This window comes from Cynoglossus semilaevis, chromosome 6, assembly GCF_000523025.1.
Source record: "Cynoglossus semilaevis isolate Cse_v1.0 chromosome 6, Cse_v1.0, whole genome shotgun sequence".
NCBI lineage: Eukaryota > Metazoa > Chordata > Actinopteri > Pleuronectiformes > Cynoglossidae > Cynoglossus > Cynoglossus semilaevis.
This window is the reverse complement of record NC_024312.1, coordinates 16,401,338-16,416,886: the sequence shown is the minus strand read 5'-3', so window position 1 is coordinate 16,416,886 and position 15,549 is coordinate 16,401,338. Positions and strand designations below refer to the sequence as shown.

At 41.4% G+C, this 15,549-nt stretch overlaps 3 protein-coding genes across 6 annotated transcripts in view; 1 reads left to right on the top strand and 2 right to left on the bottom strand.

Moving 5' to 3' along the window:
• Positions 1-2,891: 2,891 nt before the first annotated feature.
• aqp9a (aquaporin 9a) lies at positions 2,892-6,174 on the bottom strand. Its single transcript, XM_008312486.3, has 6 exons — positions 6,079-6,174; positions 5,570-5,696; positions 4,219-4,356; positions 4,008-4,126; positions 3,409-3,626; positions 2,892-3,111 (listed from the first exon to the last, which is right to left on the bottom strand). Exons 1-6 carry the CDS (start codon positions 6,154-6,156, stop codon positions 2,892-2,894), a joined length of 900 nt encoding a protein of 299 aa, XP_008310708.1. The 5' UTR covers positions 6,157-6,174.
• Positions 6,173-15,028, bottom strand: LOC103380477 (cingulin-like protein 1). The gene is made up of 19 exons (XM_025056356.1): positions 14,945-15,028; positions 13,901-14,818; positions 13,735-13,829; positions 12,687-12,792; positions 12,516-12,611; positions 12,278-12,426; positions 11,612-11,720; positions 11,273-11,485; positions 10,968-11,174; positions 10,460-10,564; positions 10,177-10,329; positions 9,859-10,029; positions 9,521-9,673; positions 8,817-8,906; positions 7,923-8,006; positions 7,648-7,772; positions 7,295-7,403; positions 7,027-7,190; positions 6,173-6,945 (listed from the first exon to the last, which is right to left on the bottom strand). Exons 1-19 carry the CDS (start codon positions 15,026-15,028, stop codon positions 6,867-6,869), a joined length of 3,210 nt encoding a protein of 1,069 aa, XP_024912124.1. The 3' UTR covers positions 6,173-6,866.
• The window catches only part of rfx7b (regulatory factor X7b), a 33,939-nt gene continuing 30,736 nt past the window's right edge, over positions 12,347-15,549 (top strand). For 2 of the 4 annotated variants that reach the window (XM_025056072.1, XM_008312476.3), the window contains exons 1-2: positions 12,350-12,485; positions 12,567-12,637. The gene's annotated coding sequence lies outside the window, so the exon portion shown is untranslated. Of the gene's footprint in view, positions 12,486-12,558; positions 12,638-15,549 lie in introns of those variants that run through there. The other 2 variants (XM_025056070.1, XM_025056071.1) reach the window with 2 other exon arrangements.

Below are 15,549 nucleotides of genomic sequence, written 5' to 3'. Positions count from 1 at the left end.
AGGCTGTAAACAAGCGTTCACAGTTGGCTGTAATACAATTAGAAACTCTGCTTTCACGGCTGATTATTCTTCTGTTTTTAAAACGGGACTGAAAAAACAAAATACATTAGAGCAAAATGTACCTGCACCTCTTTACACCCGAGGCTTAGGATTTACCAAATAGAACAGAATAAAATGTATTTATTTGTGTAAAAAAACAAAGGACAGTCCTACAGCAGAGAAGACAGAAAAGGAAATTGCTAAAATGACTTGTACTTTAAAAAGTAAAATACTTTTTTAAGGGATGCACAATAGGTGTATCCAGTGAACTATATATATATATATATATATAATTCTACAGGAACAGACCCTCCCCCTCAACTGTGTCCTCACTCCTCTCACCTGGTGCTCTGGGTAAACGAACCTTCTCTCCCTCTGTTTGTCTTTGTTGTGGTCTCTGTTGAAGTCGCCATTTGTTCTATCTTGTAGGTACAGTTACATACAGTTTTACTCTGCTTTGGTGTGAGTTAAGTTTTGTTCCTGTTATTAACGAACGAACTGAACTTTTCTGCCCACTCTCAGCAATGGAAGCTAAAAGTATGGCGAAAACTTTCTAAAGAAACATTTTAGTCGCAAATACATTTGATATCAAACTCCTGAAACCCTCATTATGTCGACTGCCATTAACATCTCATAGAAATAATTCATTAATTTAAAAGAAACATCGAACGACTGTATGATGCCTAACTTACAAAAGTGTTCATGTAGCTACTGAAGGTTTTCATATTGTTTGTTGGTGTAAACGAACTTGAACACAAACGTAATATCGCGACACTAATTCGTTGTATAACAAAGTGCTATATACAATTTGCAGGTCAGATAAGTTTAAAAAACACTAAAGAATTGTTTTTCTTTTTTCTTTTCTCCAACCAAAGCGCATCCGGTTGCATGCAGTAGCGGTGTGTCGACAGCAGAGGGAGCAGCTAAGTCGTGTCGTATCTGGATTTTCCATCAGTGACACTTCTATCCAGGTAAGTTCAATGACAACAACGAAGGTAAAAGAAACCACGTGTTCATGACAACAGAACGTCAGTATGACATGAACGCTATAATAAACGTATGTGGCTCTGTGACGGAGGTGAACTGCCCAGTCTGTAGCCCACCCTCACCCAATGATTGCTATCACTGCCACCCCTCCCTTTAACTTGTCATTTTAAGGATGAGATGACACAACATCCAGAAGGTGGCCTTGTTCAGTTACGTGTGACAGTGTGTGGATGTCGTCCACACACTGTCACACGTTACTGAACAAAGCCTTGACATTGATTTTCAATCCAGATCCTGACGTGTTGTCACTGACTGTCATGGATGTTCACAGTCACCGTGAGAGTTTCCTGCCTGATGACGGTAAACTGCTGTGTTCTGCCTTTGGTCGGGTTTTATTGTCATATTCAGTTTCCACAGTGGGTTTCCCCTCACTGGTCAGAGTTACCAGGCCTGGTCAACGTCATTCATGTAGAGCTGCTGACATCAGTGCTGATGAGTGAGCAGAAGCGTTTGTTTTCCCTCACAGTGGAAAACAGGCCCCAGGCTGCTGAGTTAACACGGGGTCTGACGACAGCTGACCCCGACGACTCAGAAACAACGAGTGGAAATACAGTGGAGACACTCACACGGGTCACCACTCACTGTCTCCGTCCATACAATGAGTGACTTCATGACAGCCACTGTCAGTGGGTTTAACTCAATGACTCAGACATGAAGTAGTCAAAAAGCTCTGAGTCAAGTATTTACCTATTTTAATAGGTATATCTTTTTATGAATATTTTTCTTACTAATACACATTAACATATATTTATATTTAATCTTAAGTCATCAGAATAGTCTCCTGTTTCCTGGTAGAAAACCGTGCTGGTTCTTTTCCTGGTCCTGGTTTAATCTCTACTGCTGTGTCATCATGACATCATTGAGACAAGAGCGTGTTGATGGAAACAGATGCTCACGTGCACCTGCACGTGCATTGATATCCAGTGTTGCTGACGTGTGTGTAAACTGTACATGACCGACAACGTGATTTACTGAAGCTCTGCCTCTGAGTTTCTTCACCTTCCCCTGGTCTGTGGTCTGATCTACAGACACCAGGAGGTTACAGACTTCATTAGTAACAATCCAGTATAAAACTGTCCTTATCATGACACTGTCACAGTCAAGTAGTTGAGTATCATACAGTGTATTTTCTCAATACTGTCCTGTAAAAATCTCAGTGTGCATTCTGATTTTGTTGTTGTTGTTGTTGTTGTTATCTCACCTCCAGAGCAGGAGAGAGGGCTCGGCTCATAATCACTTAAAGTTTAATTTCCCATGCATAACAAAATGTCTTCCACTGCGTTGAAGCACTGAAGTCTTCACCTGCTGTTCCAGACTAAAAACACATTGATATAAAAGGACATTACACTGATAAAGAGGACACATATATGCAGTAGTATTTTAGTTGTATTCCTCCTCTGCAGTCGGAAAAAATTGAACACAATTTAACCAATTATATATTAAAGTTAGTGATGATTACTGAAGGTTTTTTATTCTAGTCGCACCTTTTTTCTTTCACTTGAACAAAACATGAGACGTGAAGAAAACAGTTCTTTTCAAAATGTTTAATGTAGACAAAACAACAGAGATTCAAATAAAATACACACACACACACACACACACACACAAAACAACATGAAGAAAGATGTTGAACTAAAACCAACGTGCAGACGTCTTTATTCACAGTATTTCTGCATCTCACTGTTGTCTGTGCAGAGATGGAGTTATGGTGGAAGTGTGACCGCTGTGCTGCGTGTTTGTCATGTGACGTGACGGTACGGCAGTCGGACCAGTGAACTCAGTCTTGGATCTGAATGTGTGTGTATTTAACTCATGGTGATCATCTCGTATTTGTCCTTCAGACTCATGTCCTCATCCTCCTCTTCGTCTTCATCCTCCAACTCCTCCTCCACCTCCTCACCGTGGGGCCTCTCCCTATCGTCACGTGGGTGGTGCAGTTCAATGAGCAGGTAGTAGATGACAGCAGCGAGCACTCCTCCCACCATGGGCCCCGCCACAGGGATCCACCACCAGTAATCTCCAGTGCTGTGAAGAGACCAGGGTGAGAATGAAGACGGCAGTGAGTGGAGCTGCTGGTGCAGTGACAACTGCAGTTCACTGCACCACCTGCTGAGGTCAGTTGACTGTCGTAGTTGTTGGTTTCAAAAGAAGATAATGACATGAAGTCACTGTTGTTATTGACCACAGACGCACTAGCACTCTAATTAATCTGATCTAATTAAATACCGTTTTCCATAGTCATGCTAACATCAGCTAAGCTAAGTTCTAAACTTCCAGCAGGGCTGGTTTTACCCCACGAAGATCAGGGGTGTGTGCAGTTACCTAAACACCTCCATCCCCCATCCAGCCACAGCTGTGAACAGCCGTGGTCCCAGGTCTCTGGCAGGGTTCAGAGGGTAACCACAGTTCAGCCCCATGGACACGCCGATAGCCATGATAATCAGGCCGATGGCCAGAGGCTCCACGCCTTTAGGAGCTCCGATGTTTCCGCCGTCTATGATGGCCAGGATACACAGAACCAGCATCCCTGTGCCCACCACCTGGAACAACAACGTTAACACTGTTATCAGTATAAGAGCAGTCATAACATCACAAACTGTGATCTATATGGATGTCTTAATGTATAGATTTAAATAGTGTCACATTTAATCACAGCCATTTAGTTCATGAGTTCACACACTTTAAACAGAAAGCCGGCACACAAAACACCACGGAGAGAAAATGGTGCTGCATGTGTATAGATTTGAGCTTTTAGTCCAAAAATCAGGAAATGGGTTAATGCTCAAATAAAGTGAAGCCGTCCTGTGACTAAATGGGACGATCAATCTTTCATTAGCCACAAACGGTCAGACTTTGTGGTGATTAGACTCTAAAGTACACAGTTGGGGGGAGGTGGAGGTCTAGCTGTCATTAGAAGTCACCTGGTCGATGAAGCCCCCCAGCACTGACAGGTGTCTGGCGGGGTACGAGGCAAAAATGTGACCTGTGGCATTGATTCCTGTCACTGACAGAATTCCACTGGTGAAGTCCATGAACGCATCTGAGCAGAGGACACGAGGACAGAGTCTGGTTAAATGTAGACAACGGTATCTTTCCGCAAGGACAAACTGTAGAGATTTATGGACTAGTCACCATAGTATAATCCAAAAACCGCAGCAGCTCCTGAAAAGGCACCAAGAAACTGAGCAATGATGTAGAATGGAAACTTCCAGATCTTCAGTTTGCCCAGAATCACCATGGCCAGAGAGACAGCAGGGTTTACGTGTCCGCCTAAAAGAGAGGACAGGACAAAACCGAGTTTTTACTTTAGATTTTTCTTCAGTTTTAAATAATATACAAAGTTTATATCTGATGTTTGCATTTTCTCCTTTTTAAATACTTTCACTGTCCCTCTGACAGGATTCTAAGTTTCAGAAAAAACCCAGCAGTTGATGTTTCCACTTCAGTCGTACGTTTATCATCCTTTCTGCTCTAACATATTTACTTAAGTGACAGCTGATAAAACAGCCACTGGGGGCACCATTAGATAAATCATAGGAACAAACGTAATTAGTAAGTCAGGGTTAAAAACCTGTTCCAAAATGCAGGTCCTCATTCAACACTTTAGAACAGATCAGACAGTATCAGCGTCAGGTCCTCAGGTACCGTTTCTCTGCCGTGGTGATGCCTCTAATGTGTCCAGGGCAACTTTCAGTCTCTGTCTAACTTCTGATTTCTTGTCTCTTACCTGTTATTTGAAATGATCCTCAGGTTTATGTAGAGCTGAACCATAAAAACACAGAGGGTTAGTTTGGACTGTTATAATTTGGGGATTTTAGATTTTTGTTTTCTATATATACAAAGTCAAATAAAATGTCAAAGTTCAAACCCTTAGACTTAAACTAAAACTGTTATATTCTCCAGGTAAATCTATGAAAGACGGAACAAGAACTTTTTCACAGATTTAATCAAATGTTCATCAGATGCTTTTGTCCATTTCTTTTTTTCTTTTTAACACAGGCATCCTGTTCATCCTGTTCTCCATCACAAACAGTTGAACAAACCATGATCGATGGAGTTCGCAGGACATTTAGTGCCCATGGTTATGTTTGACCTGGAAGAGCCTGTGCACCACCACCAACAAATCAATAGTCAATACACATCCACTGGAGAGATGGCACGTTCCTGTTGACACTGCAGCTGTGGAGGTGACATCGTTGGACATAAAGTCATGAGGTTGTAGGATTGTGGCAAACATGTGCAGACAGCCTGTGTCTGACTGTTGTTTTACATGCATATCTAAAGTCTTTTAGTGTGTGGGTTTGAACAGGAGGTCAAATGACAGCAAAGTTACCGATGATAATTAGCTGAGTGAGACATTGAACATTTAGTCAGTGTTTGTTTTCTTATTTTTATATGTATTAGTGCCACCTCTCAAAGCTGTCGACAAAGAAGACGATGTAGAGACATGCACTTCTGTGGACATAAATAACATGGCGTTTACCTGACACTCCGCCGGCCACATACACTGCCATGGTCAGTCCTACGGAGAACCCGATGTGGACGGTGAGAGCTTCACCCAAGGTGTTTCTGCTGAGGACGGTTTGAGCCACTGATCCACAGCCGAACAACTGACCAATGGCAAGACATCAACAGGTATTTAGCTACACATCTGACATAACACATGGTAGGACTGTACTCAAAACAGTCATTGTGAGTGACAGTAAAAACAGTACCAGATAAGACTGAGGCAGAGAGAATCATGTGACACCTCACACTTGTCTCATATGAAAATCAGTCTACGTTGCACTGCACTTGTAATAATGTTTTAGGCATGTTGAGTCTGGTCTTTCACCATAGGTTTATATTTTTACAACTAGACTGCTCAGTTTTTCAGTTTCCTGAGCAACAGTGGTAATATTAAAATTCAAAAAAGTTTAGCTTAAACAAATTGCAATTATTTAATTTATACAAATTAAAAGTTTAAATAAACAAATTAAAAGTCTTACTTACAACCAAGATAAAAGTTCCCAGGAATTCTGCCAGGAATTCCTTGAGTATTCCATGTTTGAGAGCACAGTGTTTTCTCATGGTTCTCTTCTGTGATATTCCCACCTATCACTGTAAAACGTGATGATAAAAGTGTAGCCAGAACTCCTGCAGTGGGAACGCCAGGCACTGACCAGAGAGTTAAGAGTCAAATCCCAACCTCTGATCACATCCACTCAGCACAGACCATTGATCTGTTTCTACAAGCTCACAGCAGAGGCCAATCAACGGTAGATTAAATAAATAATAAATAAATAAGGTTTATCCTAAAATTAATATAGATTTTGTAACTAAATCATTTTGTTTATGCTTTTATGAACATTTTTTTTCTTTTATTGCAAGCCCACACTGGAAAACCTGAATACTAAAATATGCTTATCTTCATACTTGAACAAGAATATAGGAAGGTATTAAACCAGGACATGTAACTTCCTAATTAGATGTAACTAAACGTACACAAAGTACCTTTAAATGTAGTATGGTTTTAATATACCCACAAAAACAATTATAAACATGGTTATGCATTTTATTATGTTTTAATGTACTGTTTTAGTTTACAATTGGAGGTTTACATAAAACCAAAGCACACTGTGTTGGAATATAAGTTGTTTGAGTGAAAAAGTTAGAGCTTGTCACATATCTGTTGTAGTTTCACAAGTGGCCACGAGAGGTCAGCTCTGACCAAAAGCCACAAGGCTGGAAAAGTCCACACCTGAGTTGTTAATAACCAAAATAATTGAGTCAGTGATTCGTCAGTCAGAGCCGTAGTCGTCTCTGTCGTTGTCGTCCTCCTCCACAACCTTGATGACAGCGGAGGATTTCTTCTTACGCCTGGTAAGAAAAAAAAGTCAATATTTAAACGTGAGTGTATCCTAGCTACAAGCTTGGTGGCAGCGTGGGTCTGACACTCGCCTCATCTCACTCCTCAGTGTGTTCAGTTGACTGTGAAGCTGTTCATTGGCCTCTACTTGCTCGTCCAGATCTCTCTGCAGCCTCTTTTTACTGTGTTCCAGACGCTCGATCTCCTCTTCTGCCTCATCCATCTGTCTCTTTGCCGTCTTCAGTCTCTGAGTCAGCTGGGGAGAACAGAGAGGAGAGATGTGTTATTTTCCAGGCAGCAGATCTGCTGCTGCTCCATCAGCCTCGTCTCTTGGTATCAACATTTAAATACTACACAGACCTGGTCAGTCTGACTCTGCAGGTTGACGTGCTCCTCATCTGCCTGCATCTTCAGCTCCTTCACTTTGCGCTCCAGTCTGCGATTGGTTTGGTGAAGACTGTTTTTGTCTCTGGTGAGGAAAAAATCCATGAGATCACATCACTGTTACAACATCCTGTAACTCAACACCTTCAGGTTGTGTTTCTAACATTTCAAAACACAGGGTAAGTGACATGCACTTAAAGAACCAGATGGATCCATTATTCTGTATGTATTTTAAATGACGATTTCTTTTCGTTTTTAAACTGGCAGTACAAAGTGTTTATATAAATCTACAACATCTATAAAGAAAAACAGATACAGATAATACTGACTGTTCTTCTCCCTGCAGCCTCTCCTCCAGCTCATGGATGCGCAGGTTCAGCTTGGAGACCAGTGAATCCTGGGTGTTCCTCTGTGATCCTTCAAACTGTGAGACTCTGCTCTTTAAGTCTTTATTCTGTAAATACATGAATGAGTGAATGAATAAATGAATGAAAAAATAACAACAGAACTCTCAGATGAATGTCATAAACATTAGATAACTTTGGCCTCTGGTTTGAGTTGACTTTAGCTTCTGTGTTTAGTTCAACTAGACAGAGCTCAGTACCTGTTTCTCCAGACTCATCTTGTCACACTCCAGGTCCTGTATCATTGCTCTCTCCTGTGTCAGCTCGCTCCTCATCTGATCCACCTGTCACCGGTCACATGATAAAATGTCACATATCACACAATAATCCCACCCAGACAGCACAATTTGTTGCTAAGTTAACTAGATGTCAAATTTACCTATGGCATATTCTCTCCTGGTATTCAACCAGAAACATAAAAAGTGCAGCAGACAATGACCAGTTGTCACAGGGTTAAATGAAAAGCTTTCAGTTTGACCTTTTGAACCCAGAGGAAATACTGTCTGGCCTGTCTGAGCAGATCAGGCTTGTCCCTCTCTAATAACATCTAGAGGCCCAGGGAAGGGACCATGAAGAGATGCACACAATAGTTTGCTCTGATTTGTTATTCACTGCATCCAAAAACGGAGGGAATCCCTCTAACTCCACTGGGGTTAGCAGTTGGGAAAAGGATGGGTTTACCCAGGGATCTACGGTAAGGCAAACGGGGAACAAAAACACAATGACACACAACTAAAACAGTCATTTCTAATAATCAGTCTGCAGCATGCTTTCTTTCACATGACCTGAGGATAAGATGGTCTTAATCTTGACATCAACATTAAAATAAATATGTAGTCTCATTTTACTGTATTTACAAATTGAACATTAGTCAATAAAAACAGAACTTGTCAAGCAAGCCGGTCTGAACACACCAATCAGCCGCTTTCAAGGTCAGAGGGGAAATCTGAGCACTGAGCCGTACATCTGTTTATGATAAAAACAGACTGAGGGCTGGGTCCTCACACTGTGACCTGCATATTCTGTCAATGAGTGGCTGTTGTTAATATTTGCGACCAGAAAAAAAAGGAAAAAGAGTAGGGGTGTGAACCTGCCTGCTCTTTGGTTTTGTCTAAACGTTCCATCAGACAGTCAGCACTGCTGCGCTCGTCATTGAGATCTTCCACAAGGCGGCTGATTCGTCCCTGAGAAAAGAAGAGTGGGGGAAAAAAAGTGTCACACCACCAACAAGACAATCTGTAGTCACTAGGATAATCTATACCACAGGCTTCAGTCATAAAACAATGACAATATATATAAATATAGATATATCAAAACAAATAAAATACATACACAAAAATGACATGTAATTGAAACATACATATTTGAGCCACATACAAACCACCAGGACCAGGAGAACAGTGTGAAGCAGAAACACCCAGACTGGTCTGATAACTTCTCACAGTAAACAGGAGCTTTTCCTGGCTGATATGCAGTGTCAACAGTGAGTGTCTCCGTGCAATGTTTTGTCATCAGAAAAACAAACAGTGCTGAACAGTGACATAATGCTGCCTCTGCTTATTACACAGACCTGTAGGCCCAGGGGAATGTAAATAGTGTCTGTTGAACACTTCCAAACACTTAGTTGACTACATGTATTAATTACAGTTGAACAGTAGGGTACAGTGACTTTAGTATTATTGTCCTTTTCCCTGGGTAAAGGTTGATGCACCCCTACATTTACAAATACAGTTTCAGGGAGTGTACTTCAGGCTACAACTGAATGAGGTTTTCTTTGTGGGTTACTCAAACAAGTTACCTCCATTAGTTTGACCTGCCGCTCTCTTTCATCAACTGTGGCCACATTCTTCTCTTCCAGCTCCCTCACCTTCTGCTCCAGCTGCTGACTGCGCAGCTGGGCCTCCTGCTGCGACCTGTGACACTGCAGCAGATCCTCTTCCAGGGGAAGAAGCTTAACACAGAGGGGATCACAGTATAAACACATTCTGCTGGATAATGCTGCATTTCATCAGGAGAGGAAAAAGATAAGGCAAACTTAATTTTGCTATTTAATAACTATTACATTTCAAGTATTTTAGTGAAAAGGAAATACACAGACGAATGAGAGAAAAAAAAAAAAAAAAAAGAGTACCACACCTCATCCTGCAGCTTTTTGGCCGCTTGTCGAGATTTCTCCAGTTCTGTTCCCTTTTCCTGCAGCTGTCTACGCAACTCAGCCAACTCCCTCTGACTCTTTTCTTTGGCTTCATCGACCTGGTTTTGAAGTACATCTGTAGATGCCTCACAGTCTTCCATGATGCTGTTCATCTGACCAGACAAACAAGATCATGAACATATCTTTGGCTTGGGTTGAAAGTTAAAGCTAAAAAATAAAATTGTTTAAGCAAACTTCCTGGCTCCAAAATGTGAAATTCCCCCACAGTACCAGATGATCACTCCTTGTCCAGCTCTTACCTTTCTCTGCAGTTGCTCTACAGCTCTGTCCTGCAGCCTTCTCTCATCTTCTAGCTCCGTCTTTGCTTTCCACAGTTCCTCTATTTGTTTCCTCTCTTCTTTTAGCTTTTCCTTCAGATCTCTGTGTTCATGGTTCAGTTTGGTTAACTTACTCTGTCAAAAAGGTTAAAGAACATTATATTTTTAATGAATACATAATTCCATGAGACATGGTACATGGAAAAAAAGGATAATAACCTGATGACCTCACAGGTCAGTGCTGTGATACAGTGACAAAGGTTACCTGTGTATCCTCCAACCGAATGAGCAGTGTTTGGTTAGACTGACACATCTCCTCTTCATTCCTCCTCACGTCCCCTAACGTTTCTTCTACTTGCTGCTTCTCCCTCTGTGGAATTAAATGTAAAAAAAAGCAATTACAAAAGTTACAGCTTATGTTTTTTTACCTGTTTAACACTGAAATTAGCATGTACTACCAGTTTCTGACCGACTTACAGATAACTTACTTCAAAGATAACAATGTGATTAACAGATTATCAAGCATTGTTTTAACATACTGTACATTTGATGTTCAGAAACCAGACCTGAGAGAATCTTAAGGTAATTAACCAGTTTTTGTTATCTGACTTTAGCTCTACAATCTCAGGTCCTAGGTTCACATAAAAGCTGTTTCGAAAACATCTGATAAACTGTGTGAATTGCAAAGTCACTTAACTAAGGAGTTAATCTTATTGTTCCAGAGGGAAAGTTCATACAAACTGCAGGTTCATACATCTCCACCTGTTTCTCACCTCCAACTGTCTTGCTCTCTGCTCCAGCAGTCTCTCTGTGGTTCTGCCCTCCTGGATTGCCTGGCTTAGCTGATCCACTTTCTTGTTGAGATCCTGTACCTTTCCTCTCAGCTGATCTCTCTCTTGACTGAGGTCCTTCAGCTGCACCTTGGCTACACCTTTTTCCTCCTCTGCTTCAACCCTCTCCTGATACACAAGATCGTTGTTCTACAAAAAAGGCAAAGAGGGTGAAAGTAGATAAGAAGAGTAAAATAAACCTAATTTGAAATTAAAAACATCTTACGTGTGTTACAGTGACCTTTTACCTCTTTAGCCAGATCCAAATCCCTAAAAAGTTTCTCAATTTCCTGTTCATACTCCTCCTTCAGCGCAGCTGTGTATTTGTCATGAGTTTCCACCTCTTCTTTCAGTGCTTCTTTCAAAGAGCTCAGCTCGTCTTTCTGGCACTGAAGAATCTCCTCCTGTTCCTCCTTCATGTGCAGCATTTCCTGGAAGTCCATGCGCAACTGTGCCATTTCCTGACAAAAAAAATCCAGCACAGCAAAATATGAAGAGGCCTTACAGCTGTTTCTGATTTGTGACCCATATCTTTTACACCTGGATTCATTTACCTTCAGTAGAACTTCTTTGTGTGTGTTTATCACCTCTGTTTTCTTAGCTTGGTCCAGCTCATCATGCATATCAGAGAGCTGCTGCTGGAGATCTCTCATCTCTGTCCTGGATCGTTCTCTATCTGCCCTCATTTGACTTAATCTGCCAAAACATTATGAAACAAAAATATGCTGCTGGTTTATCTGGCTTTACTTTCTACACAGTGTAGGGGGGCACTGAGAGATAAAACTTTAACACTAAATCTAAATGCTTTTTTACACATTGCAGTTAACTTGAATGGCCTCAGTGTAAAGCACAAGCATGTTTTATCTGAGGTTAAAAAAGCTGTAAATAGATATCCATATGGAGTCTACAGGACAATAACCTGACCTCTTACCTAATGTATACAGGAGAAACACATTAATGGCAGGGTCTCCGTTTTTACACATCCCATAATGTATAGCTGGAGCCATTTCCAGCCACCAACAGGAGGGGCGGGGTACACCTTGGCACTTTGCAAGTTGATTTATAAATGGACTGCTCAATACATGCTTGACTTAAGTTGATAAATATGGGGTTTTAAACCGTCATGGCTTCACTTTAATAAAACATCTTTAGACTTTAATGTTTACGTATCATTTGGTCCAATGCACATATCAACGGTTGAAGAAGTTGGATAACAACCCAATAACCAATGTTCTGTAAAACTAGATCCTTACTCCTGTTTTGTTGACTGTAGTTGTGCTTCCATTTCAGCCAGCCTGTCCCTTAGTTTGCTTAACTCCATCTGACTTTTGTTCAACTCTTCCTGAAGTTTCGTCTTCTCTGTCCTTGCTTTCTCACAGGCTTTGGCTAAAGTCATTTCATTCTACAGGAAAAAACAGCAGATATGGACAACATCAGTGACAGGAAGTGAGTGATTTGAAGGTGAGTCAGCAGGATGAGACCACTACACACCTTCACTTCAATATCCAGTTTCTGCTTCAACTCAGACACTTCTCTCTCCAGCAGTGTCTGTTGGTGCTGTAACTGCTTCACCTCAAAGGCATAGTTCTACATTAAACAAGAGGCAGCGCAAAGTAAGTAACAAAACCATGCTGGTACAACACATATCATCCAACCACTCACTCTCTCCTCCTCCTCCACATTCTTAGCAGTCCTCCACTTGAGCCTGTTGATCCTTTCAAACAGCAGGTTGACTTTCCTCTGAGTGGTAGGGTCATCATCAGTCGTCCTTTGAATACCAACATAATGTAATGACAATAAATAACTAAAACATGTACTTGTTAAGGTGTCAGTAAATATTTATCAGCAGAAACAGGTTCATACTTTGCATTTTTTAACTGCTGTTTGTTTAAGCACACACAGCTGGACCAACACACTCCTTATCTGATTGCACTACACACTTCTGGAGCCTTAGCTGAAAAAACTGTACATAACTGTAACATAATTTAAATTTTTTGTGCGCTGAATCAAGTTTCAAACACACTTGTACAAGGATTTTTTTATTCCCAACCCTTAATTCATGTTAGTGTATGGAAGATATTCTGTAAATTCCATAAATTCTTCAGGCGTCCACCTCACATTTAGGAGGTGCAGGGTCATTGTGCAACAGGGGGATACACCTGGTCTTATCACGGAGCTGACACAGTGTAGCACTGAATATCTTCCCTCTATGTGTGAATGCAGGAAATTACTCCTGTCAACTCCCTAATATTATCTTGATTTTATGTCTCCATGAGCTAAGCCAGGAAAACTCGAAATTATTAGCCATGATCTGGCAGGATTCCTTATTCCTGATTGTTCAACGCTGTAATCCTCTGCCGTACCTACGTAATCTGCTCATCATATAGTGAAAACGCTACGGAATTTCAGAACCCAAAGAGCTTAATACAACATAAATGTGTTGATCAACCATAGACAAACAACCACTACCATTTAAATGTATGTGTGAGTTGTGGAAAAAAGGCAGTTTTAAAGGTCTGATGTCATGAAGTTGTTTCTTTGTTAAACTGCAAAGCTAAGCAGCTTCACAGCGACTCCAACAGCTACTACAACACAAATGTGGTATTAATATTCTCATCTGTCAGAGAGAATATAAATCTTCACTACTTCATGAGATGCACTGTTGAAGCACTGGTTGAACTGAAGAAGCTCTGTGTGGAAGGTGACGTACCCATCTTTGAGATAAGTGAAGAGCATTTGTTTTGCTGTGTCTTCCGTCGGGTCTACTGAGAGTTCTTGCTGCCCTTTCAGAAGATCAGGAGTGACCTGGTTAGAGAACAGTTCAAACAAATAAATCCTCTAAAGTGTCAAAAGCATTTTGAAGCAAATGTCATTACCTGCGTATCTCTTTCACCAGAGCCATCAGTCTGATCAACAAGTGTTCTTTCTGGGTGATGCAGGTTTCCATTTTGTATTGTCAGCAGTTTGCTCAGCTTGTTGTTGGGTTGACTCTCCACAGACCTAGTAAGGATTATACCAGCTGAGGTCTCTGGGGCCCTGGTCGCTTTCAGTGACAAAGCTCTGTTCGAAAAAGAGGAGGACGTGGAGGATGTGTCTGAGGCACGACTGTCCAAGCTGCGTGACCTACGACACAGCTCAGCGTCCAGCCGGTTCCTTGGGCAACCTCTTCCCCTCCGTTGGCTGTTGTTGAATTGACTAATTAGCCTGCCTACAGATAAGGTAGACTCTGTTTCTACAGAATTAGGGGCTCTTGCAGGAATGTGACCAATGGTATGAGGAGCCTTCGTCTGGAGCACTTCCACTTGGTCTGTCTCTGGGCCCTCAGCTGGCAGAGGAATCCTGGGTTTGGACAAGTTAGCAGGTTTGATTGGCTCAGGTCCTGGTCGGGACATCAATGGAGTTGGTTGAGGAATGATAACACTGAGGTTATTACTGTTAGGATCATAAGGTTTCAGAATCTCTGGGTGTTTCTGATAATGGAGTTCTGAGGACAAAGCAGCTTTCTGGGTCTCAGCTGGAGAGTGTCTCCCGTCTGCTGACCTCCTCACCATCCCTGGGTTGTATCCGGGCTGATGAGTGATAACAGAGATGTCCCTAAGGCTGCCCTCATCAGAGCTGTTCAGAACTACATACGGTTGACCTTTAATACCTTGAACCTGTACCCTCACCCCAAACATGTTGTCAGGGCTGCCCCTGGGACTGTGCTGCTGCACATAGCTTCTCTGCATTCTGAGGTCTGAAGAACTGCTGAGTCTGTGAGACTCCCTCCTGACTACAGCTGATGGTGAGATGAACTGCCGAAAACACAAGAGACAAATAGATAAGTTAGGGTGAAATGCACTAAGAGGCTCTAGTCCTGCATGGGAAAGAGAACTGAAAGCTGATGCATGTGGTTGGTCAAGCAGAGGCTGTGTGTTTACCAAACACTGAGGCAGGTTTGGAGCCAGAAGGAGAAACAAAGACACACAACCATAGAGTTTCTCACAGCTGCCCTTGTCCAACATAGACGCTGACATGGGTCTGATGTTGCCTTGCAATAAAAACAGGCCATTGTGTGTCCTCATGAGTACACAGTGTGTACTATTGTGTAGCCAATGCAGAGCCTGATGAAGTGCATGACGAAATATAAGTGTCGTCACTTACACATAGTATGACAATACAGAAAAAACAAGAGGTCTTGTGCAGGAGACAAAGGTGTCTTCTCAAAGGAGAATGGACACTTGAAATAATGAAACCACTCAACAGACTTTACTAGTTACTGTATTAGTAACAGTATTAATCTATAGTTACTGAATTGATTTTTCTTAAATGACACTAAAAGTAGCAACAGTGTGGAAATTAAGTTAATATTGTGTGTTTTTCATGTCCTGATAAATTAAGCTAACTGCATTAATTAAGCTTAATTGCTAACTTTGTTCAGCTAAACTTCTATTGAACACGTGTTAATTTCTTGCACTTTATAAAGCGATCAACAAATGTATGTCAGAAAATCAAAAAACAATATATATTTAACCAAGAAAATCAA

What these genes read in the sequence shown, in the direction of transcription:
- aqp9a (XM_008312486.3), bottom strand. Translation starts at nt 6,156, where the DNA reads ATGAGAAAACACTGTGCTCTCAAACATGGAATACTCAAGGAATTCCTG. An exon ending in TGGGAACTTTTATCTTGGTT is followed by an intron (nt 5,697 to 6,078) that starts GTAAGTAAGACT and finishes GCCATTGGTCAG; the next exon opens with TTGTTCGGCTGTGGATCAGT. An exon ending in TGGGGGGCTTCATCGACCAG is followed by an intron (nt 3,627 to 4,007) that starts GTGACTTCTAAT and finishes TTGTTGTTCCAG; the next exon opens with GTGGTGGGCACAGGGATGCT.
- LOC103380477 (XM_025056356.1), bottom strand. Translation starts at nt 15,028, where the DNA reads ATGTTGGACAAGGGCAGCTGTGAGAAACTCTATGGTTGTGTGTCTTTG. An exon ending in CAAACCTGCCTCAGTGTTTG is followed by an intron (nt 14,819 to 14,944) that starts GTAAACACACAG and finishes TGTTTTCGGCAG; the next exon opens with TTCATCTCACCATCAGCTGT. An exon ending in ACCAAGCTAAGAAAACAGAG is followed by an intron (nt 11,486 to 11,611) that starts GTGATAAACACA and finishes TTTTTTTGTCAG; the next exon opens with GAAATGGCACAGTTGCGCAT.